Source organism: Leopardus geoffroyi, chromosome B3, assembly GCF_018350155.1.
Source record: "Leopardus geoffroyi isolate Oge1 chromosome B3, O.geoffroyi_Oge1_pat1.0, whole genome shotgun sequence".
NCBI lineage: Eukaryota > Metazoa > Chordata > Mammalia > Carnivora > Felidae > Leopardus > Leopardus geoffroyi.
In genome coordinates this window covers 53,668,425-53,681,203 of record NC_059337.1, presented here as the reverse complement: position 1 = coordinate 53,681,203, position 12,779 = coordinate 53,668,425, and the positions used below count along the sequence as shown (strand labels likewise).

At 35.1% G+C, this 12,779-nt stretch overlaps 1 protein-coding gene across 3 annotated transcripts in view; it reads right to left on the bottom strand.

Annotated features, from left to right (window-relative positions):
• The window catches only part of TRPM7 (transient receptor potential cation channel subfamily M member 7), a 123,207-nt gene that overhangs the window by 34,819 nt on the left and 75,609 nt on the right, over positions 1-12,779 (bottom strand). For all 3 annotated transcript variants that reach the window (XM_045449755.1, XM_045449757.1, XM_045449756.1), the window contains 7 exons: positions 11,795-12,023; positions 10,524-10,679; positions 10,303-10,446; positions 8,205-8,333; positions 5,823-6,101; positions 3,442-3,616; positions 596-722 (listed from right to left, as the gene is read on the bottom strand). In XM_045449755.1, the coding sequence (XP_045305711.1) occupies positions 596-722; positions 3,442-3,616; positions 5,823-6,101; positions 8,205-8,333; positions 10,303-10,446; positions 10,524-10,679; positions 11,795-12,023 (1,239 nt within the window). The remainder of the gene's footprint in view (positions 1-595; positions 723-3,441; positions 3,617-5,822; positions 6,102-8,204; positions 8,334-10,302; positions 10,447-10,523; positions 10,680-11,794; positions 12,024-12,779) is intronic.

The window sequence follows — 12,779 nt, the reverse complement described above, 5'->3', positions numbered from 1 at the left end:
AGTTAAGCGTCCCACTCTTGATTTTAGCTCAGGTCATGATCTAACTGCTTGTGAGTTTAAGTCCCATATCTGGCTTTGTACTGACAGCTCAGAGCCTGCTTGGATTTTCTCTGTCTCTGTCTCTCCCCCGCTGTCTCTCAAAATAAATAAATAAACATTAAAAAAAACTGGAGAGGGGTATTTATTAATGTTGAATAATAGTCATGTTTTGCTTAATTAAAAACAGTATACAAAATATAAGAACATTATTTCTGAACAGAAAAGTATTCACAAATATTCATAAAAAATAACAGAAAGAGGTACACCAAAAAATATAAATGAGATTACTGATGAATTTTCTATTTGCCTTTCTGTTTTATATACTAAATGTGTATTCCTTGGCAACATAGTAAAACTACCAAATCAAGGTTAAATTTATAAAAGAACTGCATGTTGATTTGAAAAAGCATGCCTTCCTATTCGTAATTTTCAAAGATAATTTTAATAGTTTAAGCTCTACGAAGTTTTCGTATTTGAAATTTTGTACATATCCTTCAAAATGAAAACTATATATTAAATGATCTCATTATAATAAGCAACTGCATAAAATTCTTACTTGAAAAATGCAATAAGAAGATTGACCATAATGATATACTGTACAAAGAGGTAGACCGCTTGAAGAAATGGAGTCAACCATGTCCCAGGACCACAGATTTGAGAGATAGTGGAATCATTTGCACACACTTTGGAAAGAAGAAAACAGTTTAGATATAGTATTCACACCAGTAACTATTTTAAATTAGTATTTACATACTTTTGAAGGAAGTTTCGATTATGTAGAAACCTGTTTCAGATTCTAGTAAAAGCTTCTGGGCAAGCAGTTGGAACACAAACTTAAAAATATTCTAACATAGGGACACCTGAGTGACTCAGCTGGTTAAGCGTCCCGCTCTTGATTTCTACCCAGGTCATGATCCCACAGTCCTGAGATGGAGCCCCCCATCAGGTTCTGTGCTGCATGTGGGCCTGCTTAAAACTCTCCCTCCCACTCCTGCCCTTCCCTGGCTTGCGCTCATGTTCTCTCTCTCAGTCTCTTTCTCAAAAAATCCAAAATAGAAAAATTTTGTGAAGGATGTGGGTATCTGTTCTACCACCCTAATCTAGATGAGACGGTATACAGTTGTATTATGTATGCAATTCAAGGCAGGGTTTAGTTCAAGGAACATTAAGTAGAAGAAAATTCTCAGATTTAGCCACACTATAGCATTTCTGTAAGAAAAAATAACAACTATAAAAGGGTATGGTAAACTCATAGTAAATTTACAAACATGAAGATTACTGAGTTTATCTTACTATGTCACAAAAGAAGGTTGAAAGAGTGGTTTAAGTGCCTCTCATAGATAATGATTAGATTTTAATTCCTTGGTTTTCATCAACCTCACCAGGAATGTTTCTGAAACCAGAACACAGCTGAATAAAAACAAGGAAGGGAAGGGCTTTAGTACCCACCAGGGTATTAAAAGTATAAAGCAAAATAATTTAAGTAGGGTAAGCATTAGAATTAAATAATCATGGGGGCGCCTGGGTGGCGCAGGTTAAGCATCCGACTTCAGCCAGGTCACGATCTCGTGGTCTATGAGTTCGAGCCCCGCGTCGGGCTCTGGGCTGATGGCTCAGAGCCTGGAGCCTGTTTCCGATTCTGTGTCTCCCTCTCTCTCTGCCCCTCCCCCGTTCATGCTCTGTCTCTCTCTGTCCCCAAAATAAATAAACGTTGAAAAAAAAAAAGAAGAATTAAATAATCATGAATTAGTGACAAGTTTTATATAAATGCTTATAATTAGCATTTGTTTAGTAATCATTTAAAAATATATACACCACTGAAACACTCAAATGCACAACGTTCTTTTGGTCTTAAAAAGCGTTAGGGGCGCCTGGGTGGCGCAGTCAGTTAAGCGTCCGACTTCAGCCAGGTCACGATCTCGCGGTCCGTGAGTTCGAGCCCCGCGTCGGGCTCTGGGCTGATGGCTCGGAGCCTGGAGCCTGTTTCCGATTCTGTGTCTCCCTCTCTCTCTGCACCTCCCCCATTCATGCTCTGTCTCTCTCTGTCCCAAAAATAAATAAACGTTGGAAAAAAAAAAAAAATTAAAAAAAAAAAAAGCGTTATGACTCTTGGGGTGCCTGGGTGGCTCAGTCACTTAAGACTCTGACTCTTAATTTCGGCTCAGGTCACTATCTCATGGTTCGTGTGTTTGAGGCCCGACTTGGACTCTGCTGACAGCAAGAGAAGCCTGCTTGGGATCCTCTCTCTGCCCCTCCCATTGCGTGTGTGTGCGCACGCGCTCTCTCTCTCTCTGTCAACATTTTTTTTAAAAAAAGCTTTAGGAATCTATTTCCATTCTATTCACATTAGTTTGACAAAGCAAGTACCCAAGGAAGAGAATGAAGGAGACTAAAAAGCTATATCCAATACTTTATAATACTAAACTAGAACTACATCAGAAAAAAAGCAGAAAATGAAAACCTGAAAAGGGCATTAAACAGGAAAGCATTAAACATAAAATTTGACCAGACTGGTAAAACCTCACAGTTTTAAGCAAAATCTGGTAACAACCATCCTCTAAATAAATAGGTGCCTAGGGAGCAACACAGGTATGGGGTGAGGGAGGAATAAAGATGAGAGAGAGTATAAAAGAGATCAAGAGCAAAACTAACAAAACAAAGATTCTATAATGCAAAATAAAGATTCTATAATGCAAATGTAGAGGTCTTGTAGAACATCCCTGAAAGCTGGCAGCATCACCCATGTTCACAAGCTATCTAGCCTCATGAGCTAAAACAATTTTAAAAAGTTTATTACCTGTGCAGTTGAATTTTGTAATTCAAGAGTTTATCCACTACCATATTTGGATTAGTTCTAATCCTATTACCCTCACCCCAACTGTTTCGGAGATAAGCAGGATGAAGCCAATGTGAGCTAATGAGTTTGAAAGAACAGGTTAAATAGGGGGCTTCTGGGAAAGGGACATTTTACCCTTAAGAGAACCAAAGAAAACACTCTCTTTCCTCTACTAGTGACAGTCTTCCAATCATAAAGGAAACCTGTATGAATCAGACATTGTGATTACAGAGCAGTGGGATAATAAAGAACAAATGTTAACAGCTATGAATTAACAAACTCCAAAGACCACTACCTCTGAATTCTGTGTCACATGAGCTAATATATGTCCTTATTTTGTAAGCCAGGTTAGGCCAGATTTCCATTTATGGCTGAAAAAGTTCTAAAAATACTTTTTTCCAATTAATTTTTGTAGTTTTTCCTCCCCCTGGGCTAAACTAATGTATTTTGAGAGGGCTTAGGTTAGTAATATTTTGACTTGTGAAAATATGTAATATTACTGTAATGCAATCTAACTTTAAAACATAAAATAACCAAAAGATGAATTTGTAAACATAAACCCTTACCATCAATTTCATATGCGTAAACTTCACCAAAAATCATCCAGTATGGATGAAAAACTATATCTTTAGCAAGAGTCCAAGAAGGTGCTTCACGAGGATAAAGTATTGCTTTTCTGGGAACACCAAAACTAAGTAATACAAGAGCCATAATCACTACAATGTAGAACATATTGGCTACCTGTTAAAAAATGAACAATGTTAAAATATATGGGAATTTAAAAACAACGACAATTATTCATGTTAAAATAGTTTTTAACGTTGTAATAGACAACTAGAATCTTTTGTATTTCTTTTTATTTCTAGTATTAGCATTCAGGAAAAATCTCATCACTACATAAACCTTAATGTCAAGGAGATTATGTAAAAATTGATTTGTGAAGCTAGACAGGTTCAGATCATTTTCTATACAATGAACCATATCCCTGGTTCCAACTGGAGTCTGCTTATCTTGAGTCCATGAAGATTTAAAGAGGTATAGACACATGGGCAGATTCAGGGAATCAATTTCCATACGTGCTCTTTCTTAAAATTGTTGTATTGTTATACTGGAGGTTCAGACTCGCTCTTCTACCTCCCTTTGATATTTGTTCTTTGCCCACTTCATATACAAAAAGGTATTTGTTCTCACCCATCTTGAACTCCACACCATGGTGCCTTATCCTACACTGTGAAAACCTCCTAGGAGCTAAGTAAAACAATAAACTGAATTATCAGCATGGGTGTTGAAAAAATAAATGAAACCAATAAATGGTTAAAAAATCCTTTTACAAATCAGGTAGTCTGCAATTCTTTAATTTCAACAAAGTTGAAAAGGAGCCTAATTGAACTATCACCTAATAAATCAATAAAAAAAAATTTACTGTTAAATCACAATGTGAATTTTGGTATCATTACTCAAGAATTCTAAGAATTAAGTGACATCATTATTCAAGAATTCTAAGAGTTAATTTCTATCCACTTAGCTAAGTGTACAAGTGCTCAGTATTTACATCTAAAAAAGTGAATACTGTCTTACTCCAACAACATAGTATTCATCCACAAATAATAATCTACAGGGGGAAGACCCACACAGATTAAGACACTACATTTACAATAAATCTGTACTTTAATCTACTACAATAAATCAACCTAAAAAATCATTATGACATTTGCATATATTTGCAATAAATTAACAATAATTCTGTATCTCCCCTCTCTCTGCCTTTCCCATGCTCATGCTGTCTCTGTCTCTCAATAATAAATGTTAAAAAAAATTTTTTTAATAAAATAAAATATAGTTAGACAGATATAAATATTCTGTAGAAGAGGAACATGGGCCCCATCAAATTATACAGCAAATAAACCTGATCTAGCAGAAAAAGATAAAAAAAACTCCCCTAAAAAAATCATGTTGGAGATGTGATCTGTAGGATAAACCTAACTTAGTCAAAAAAGCTAAGGATGTCAGTGTAGATAAGGGTAGTCATTTCTGGCAGAAAGAAGAACATAAGCTATGGTACCATGATAGGGACTATGTTAAAAAAATTAGAGAAAAGCCTGTATGACTACAGCATAGTTAAGAGGTCAAAAACTGGTTAAGAGATGAGACTTAGATCTCTGTGATGGGTATTGAAGAGGGCATCTTTTGGGATGAGCACTGGGTGTTGTATGGAAACCAATCTGACAATAAATTTCATATATTTAAAAAAAAAAAAAAAGACATGAGACTTAGAAAGCAAGGAAGATGTTTCTATTGGAAGAAACAAGGTAAAAAGTACATAAGATCTCCATCATTTCTTAAAACTGCATGTGAATCAATAATTAACTCAAAATTAAAAGTAAAAGAAGAAAAGCAAGAAGTCATACTGGGCAGGGTTTAAGGATTTCATTAAGTATAATGATCTCTAGGGGTAATGAAAAAGCTTTAGATTTTTTACAAAGCGGGTATGACATATTCAGATATGCATTTTGAAATTACTCTAGCTATAATATAAAGATAGACCACAGTGGTTATGAGTAAACAGATTTTACTACATTACTGCAGGTGCCAGATGATGGACTGGTTTAGGGTATTAGTAGTAGTAGTAAAGATGAAAAGAACTTCAACAATGGTAGCTAATAAACTTGTATTTTTCATTCTCATCTCAAATGCTTCTAGAAAGTAGCATTTAAAAACTAAAACATTTTAAGATAAAACAAAAAAATATGGTTTTCATAATCTTATCCCATCACATATTTTCTTCAAAAGTTAATATCTGGAGGAATGGCTGATTTGAAGTATGAAGCAAATAAAAATGAAGTAACATTCTCTAATTCAAGCAAAACTATGTTAGTAACAGGTTTTTATGATTTTAAGAAAACATATCAAGAAACCCATGAATATTATTAGATGCCTCTCAACTTACCATTTTTCCAATCATCATTACATAAGGTCCTGCCTGTTGATTTACAGCTAGAAAGTCTAGCAAACGCACATACCAAAATATTATGTTAAGACAGTAAATTAATCTTCCAGCAACAAAAACATGATTATCATATGCATTCTCAAAGTTCCATTTTGCTCCAAATCTTAGTCCAAATCCAATGAAGAAAGAAATTATGGCTATTGTATCACTGATATTGAAGTAATCACTAAACCACACTTTAATCTTCTGGCTTATTTTCCCAGCTTCAGACATAAAGATCTAAGGAAAAAAAAAAAAAACAAAAAAACAAAAAACTAAGCTGTTTAAGAAATCAGTTTCTTCCTATTAAAACATATACCAGCATTCAATTATAATATCACAGTAGAATTTTATATCTTTTAATATTTCAAAGTATTTTTTTTAATTGAAGTACAGTTAACACATGTTACATTAGCTTCATGTATACAACATAGTGATTCAACAACTCTGTACCTTATGCTATGTTCACAAGTGTAGCTACCATCTGTCACCACACAATGCTGTTACAATACCAATGACTATATTCCAACTATGCTGTACATTTCAGCCCCATGACTTATTCATTCCATAACTACAAGTCAGTACCTCCTACTCCCCTTCACTCGTTTTGCCAATCTCTCCTCTCCTCCTCCTCCACCATCACTTTGTTCTCTGTATTTACAGGTCTGTTTTTGTGTTTGCTTGTTTGGTTTTTTTTTTTTGTTGGATCTCATATATAAGTGAAATTATACAGTATTTCTCACATGGCATTTGGCAAAATATGTTTGATTATCTTGGCATCTGATGATGTATTTGACCACTAAAACAATTCAGTAAGATATCAGAGACAGATACTACTTGTCCTCATTCCACATACATATATGTGTGTGTATATATAAACCCATATAAGTATGTATATATACCCACAAATAAATGACCTATTCAATCAAGGTCATCTTACTAATAATTTGAAAATCTCAAATTAGAACACAGTTCTCTAGAAAGTGAGATACTTCTGAAAGTTGTTTTATTTCTCATCGAAACAACAAAAGAATATCCTGGTAGAATCTTCCAAAGGTGTCTTATTTGCAGAAAGTAAACAACTCAGTGGTTTAAGTACCTGTACTTATCTCTTCCCTTAAATATAAAAATTTTAAAAAAATTTTTTTGGGTGGGGAATGGTAATATATTTACAGCTTTAAAATTATAGTGTATATAAAAATAAGTACTGAAGGGACGCCTGGGTGGCTCAGTCGGTTAGGTGTCTGACTTTGGCTCAGGTCATGATCTCATGGTTCACGAGTTTGAGCCCCACATCAGGCTCTCTGCTGTCAGCACGGAGCCTGCTTCAGATTCCGAGTGCCCTCCCTCTCTATGCTCCTTCCTGGCTTGTGCTTGCTCTCTCTCTCTCTTCTCAAAAGTAAATAAACATTAAAAAAAGTAAGTACTGAAAAGTCTCCCATCCACTTTTGGTTCCTCGGCCAATTAACTTCCCTTCCGACTAGAGGCAACCACTGTTATCATAATCTAAAGAATCCTTACAGAACTATTTTATGAATGTGCGCTTAAAAAAATTCTTTGCAGGGGCGCCTGGGTGGCGCAGTCGGTTAAGCGTCTGACTTCAGCCAGGTCACGATCTCGCGGTCCGGGAGTTCGAGCCCCGCGTCGGGCTCTGGGCTGATGGCTCAGAGCCTGGAGCCTGTTTCCGATTCTGTGTCTCCCTCTCTCTCTGCCCCTCCCCCGTTCATGCTCTGTCTCTCTCTGTCCCAAAAATAAGTAAACGTTGAAAAAAATAAAAAAAATAAAAAAAAAATTCTTTGCAACTTACTTTTTTCATTTAACAATTTAATTTTTTCAAACATGTTTGTAAAACAACAGATTCCATAAATATATAAAACATGAACTCATGATCCTCAGATCAAGAGTCAGACACTTGGGGCGCCTGGGTGGCTCAGTCAGTTAAGCGGCCGACTTCGGCTCAGGTCATGATCTCGCGGTCTGTGAGTTCGAGCCCCGAGTCAGGCTCTGTGCTGACTGCTCAGAGCCTGGAGCCTGTTTCAGACTCTGTGTCTCCCTCTCTCTCTGACCCTCCCCCGTTCATGCTCTGTCTCTCTCTGTCTCAAAAAAAAAAAAAAAAAAAAAAAAAGAGAGACACTTAATCAACTGAGCCAGCCAGGCACCCCCACTGATTTCTATTCTTACGCCACAATTTTTAGAACAGTAAAAATAAACATGTTCTATAATGTCATCACCTACTGAAATGATAACACATACCCATACCCATACCCATATTCATACCAAAAAACAAACAAAACACCTTCCACACATATAGTAAGTTACTGGTAGGAAAAACTAAAGACATACCTCACGGACTTTCTCGATAGCATAGGTAAAAATATAAGCAATAACAATCCATTCTTGAACTGAAGGTAATCGTTCCATTTGTACAAGAACCACAAATGTATAAAGCATCAGAAATCCTAAGTATGCCAGCTAATTAAAAAAAATAAAAAATATAAACAGTATTATGAAGTAAAATGTTTTACTATAAAAATTTTTAAACACACAGAAAAAGAGACTAAACGAACCCCTGTGAACTATCTCCCAGCTTCAATCTTTAAAGTTTTAGAAGTAACTCTTCAGTGTATACACTGCTTTTATCAATCAAAATACAAATGGTTCCCAGAGTATAACTGTGTTGTTCTAGAACTTTGATGACTTTTCAGTACTTCACACAGGAGAAATTATACAAGATTTATGTTCTCAGCATAGTTCATATAATTCAATTTAACTTATACCTATATGTTAAATATATTATAGAAATTCATCACTATCATCATCAAGAAACACATACTACCCGCTTCCTTCTTCTCCCAACCAAACAGCATTCCCAGAAATACAACTGGTATTTTCCTAACTCCCAGTCACTGTGGATTTGAATCCCAAGAAATGAAAACAGATATGAAAACCATTTTCCTGGGGCACAGGGGTGGCTCAGTGGGTTAAGCATCCCACTCTTGATTTTGGCTCAGGTCATGATCTCATAGTTCATGGGATTGAGTCCTACATTGGGCTCTGCACTGACCTGATGGCATGGGCCTACTTGGGATTCTCTCTCTCCCTCTCTCTGCCCTTCCCTGCTAGCATGTCACTCTCTCTTTCTCGCTCTCTCAAAATAAACCAATTAAGAACAAAAAAAAGCATCTTCCCTAGGTAAGGGATCATCCCACTTGTGATACTCTTAACAGAAAAGATTGGGGTAAAGTGATAAGATCTATGTATAACAACATCTGAAGAGTCATTTCATTACAGAGGAAACCCAAGACTTAGCTGACCCTTAAACAATTGTATTCAAGAATCCTCACATCACTCTCCCTGCCTCTCCAAGTGTTAAAATAAGCCATATTCATGATTAAAGACATGGCAGGGTAGGGAAGTAAACTCCAATAAATAAGAAAGAGATATCTCTATTTGGTCACCAGGGCTATCCATTTTTAAATAGTCACTCACATGAATGCAAACGTGATGAAAGTGAAAAACAATAAAATAATAATAAAATACACAATTTAAGAATTTTTCTGGGGGGCGCCTGGATGGCTCAGTCAATTAAGCATCCAACTTCAGCTCAGGTCATGATCTTGCAGTCTGTGAGTTTGAGCCCTCCGTCAGGCTCTGTGCTGAGGGCTCAAGGCCTGGAGCCTGCTTCAGATTCTGTGTCTCCCTCTCTCTGCCCCTCTCCCACTCATACTCTGTCTCTCTCAAAAATAAATAAACATTAAAAAAAATTTTTTTTTTAAGAATTTTTCTGGGAAGGGGAATAAAAACTCATTCACTCAACCCATGGTTAAAAGTTGGGGCTAATCTCATATATTTCTTGAGGTGAGCCTCTCCCCCATGGACATATTTACCTGGGAGAAAAAAACTGTTCTTCCAGAGGGCAAGAGAAAAGCCAATTATGTGTCATATGATAAAACATGTACTATAGTATGATTAAGGAAATAAGCCGATAAATAAAACGATATGAATGACCTAGATTACTTCTGACCTTCAAATTAACACTGCAAAAAGGTTCATTTCAAAAAGTCTACATATTCTCTGCAAAATCCTAAAGCACAAAGACATGTCTTTCTGACATACTGACACAGTGTCTCTTCTGGTTAACTTTTGCCAATGTTTTTGGTGGACAATTAGTATTTGATACCCACTTACAAAGGCATATGGTTATCACATTTTTGCTTAGAAAATTTCTAGTTTCAATTTGATCTAAGATTTGTTAGTGTTTGTCATTTTTTATGATGGCAAATGAGATAAAACTAAGTTAAACATGTGCTCTTTTAAATGGAAAATGGCTTGTCAGTAATCTAAGTTATGTCAAAGTTAATACGGACTTTAGACCAAAGGTCCCCTAAAGCCTATCCTTTAAAACTGTTATGCTCATACAGCTTAAAAACATACAACATACCGTATTAAACCAGAATTTTACAATTGGTGCATGATAAAAGGCATAAAACTTTCGTGTAATGGGAAGCTTTTTTGATTTTATTTGTATCTCCATTTCATTCTTTCCTTCACTGCTGTCCAATATTCTTACTTCTTTAAACACTTCCTAAAATAAAAATAACACTTATCATGTATTTATTCACAAAAAATTTATATTTACTTAAAAACATTTTTTCTCCTTACCATGGGAATCTCTTCTGCTATGTTCTGAAAGTTGTTTTCGCTATCTTCCATTGTCATTTGATGGGCATCTTGAGATTGTGGAATATGAGACATTTCTGCCTTTGTTTTATATTCTAGCATTAATATGGCAGGCGGAACTAAAATGCTTAATATGACCTAAAAATTTAGAAGCACGTAAGTTTACATTTTAAAATTAATGACCTTCAAGAATAAAAAGCTATTAAATATCTTGATTATTAGTTAGCCAGTTTGCCCCTGTTAGCATAGGGGAAAAAAAAACTCAAAAACATCATTTTTTACTTACATATTATATTTTAAGAGGCCCAGGTTGAATTATTTTAAGGAGTAACAAAACATGTCAATATTATGATTATGATGATATAGAAAAGACTTAATAATTATTATAGAATTATTATAGATGTGTCCTTTTAAAAAAAACAGTTCATAATCTGTTCAGAAAACACATTTTTGTTTAAATAAAATTAAAGCCTTATGAAATTGCTATGTGCCTAATTTTATCCTAAATCTCAATGCAAGTGTTCCATGTCATAACATGATTATTCAGCTTGTGCCTCTATAAACAAACAAGTTTATATGTAAAATTTATTTATTATTGCAAAATGCTAAAACACAAAGAAATTATAATTGTGTATCAGGTTTTCTATTGGTTAATCTTTCACCATTATTTTTATTAGATGATCAGTATTTGTTACCCACTTAACAATGGTTAAACTACTTGCCTGATTTCTGCCTTCAACATTTCTGTACCTTATTTAAGATATAAGATAATGAAAAGGAAAGTTTAAAGTAGTATCTCTCACTGTGACGAACCCAAAGTACCAGTCAACATTTTATCCAAATTCTTAACCATAAAGACTAGGTACATCCAATATACTTCAAGTAAATTAAAAGTAACAAATTATTAAGTTAGTAGACAGGTCCTGAACTTGAGAATTTGAAATTATCTTTTCATAAAGAAGCAACTTTTTTTCATGCCTGCTCAGGGCTATAAACACCAACACTTCCATTTGTTGCCCTCATGCCTCTGGCTCAGAAAGAGGCAATAATCATTATACATTACACTTGAAAAGGATTCAGAGTGAAGAATAGGGAAGAAAAAAGAGGCCATTTCATGCCACTTGAGATAAAACGCCAACACTGCCACCTCCACCACCCTCATAAATCAGGGCATTTTACTATATATCTGGGCTAATTCCTCTGTTCTTTTTATCTAATCACACACTTTATACCAAATTGTTTCTAAAGTATACCTTGTACCAGGAATTTTTCCTCATATTCAGCCTTCCCATCCACATATCAGATAACAACATTTGCGTACAGGTGTGGGCTACAAAGGGTCTAAGTCTTGAAGAAACTGCCAACTTGAGGCAGGTAGAGTTACTCCAGTTTTTCAGTTCATAAGTGAGCAATTTCATAGCCATGGTTTCATCTTGTCTGAAGGACTGTTCCAATAATTCAACTGCGAGTTGACCAAAATCACTATCAAAAGATAAAAACCAAAACATTCATACTACCAAACTGCAGTTTTAAACATTATTCTTAAATAATTTCATAACATGTTCCCATTTTTAATATTTTCACACACACAATCAGGGAACTGTAAGGCATTAGAATCACAGCTCTATGTTTTCAGATATCTACTACTACGTGGATATCACAAAATATTAAAATATGTCACATTAAGAACAAGTCTGAAAAGGTAACTCTAGAGCACTTTCTCCTCATCTTGGAAATAAACCTGCAGTTTCACAGGAAACCCAAACTGACAATGTTCAGATGCTCTGTTCAAAAAGTCGTATCTATATAGTATTTCAAACATAGAAAAGGGTTGATAGCCAGTAGAAAGACTAATGTGAACAGGGACTAACCTAATCATGAAAACACCTGAACCTTAGATACTCAGTAAGTAATTCTAAGATCCCTGCTTGTTATTTTCAGTACAACTCTGACTCTCTTCCAAAGACAGTCCATTTTGGCAGAGGGAGGTCCTATTTTCTATCATAAAGTTTACTACAAAGTATCTTTTCAGCTTAATATTCTATTATTCCTCTAAGTGTAAACTTCTGTGAACTGTTTTACTCTTCAATATATGTAGTTCCACCTCTGAAATGCCCTTCCAGTTGAATTCATTTCCTTAGAACACAGTTCAAACCTCACTTTCTTCTTTTCCTTACCACTTCAAATGAAACTTTTCCTAATCGAATTAATTGCTAGTATGTGCAGTTAATAAGATGA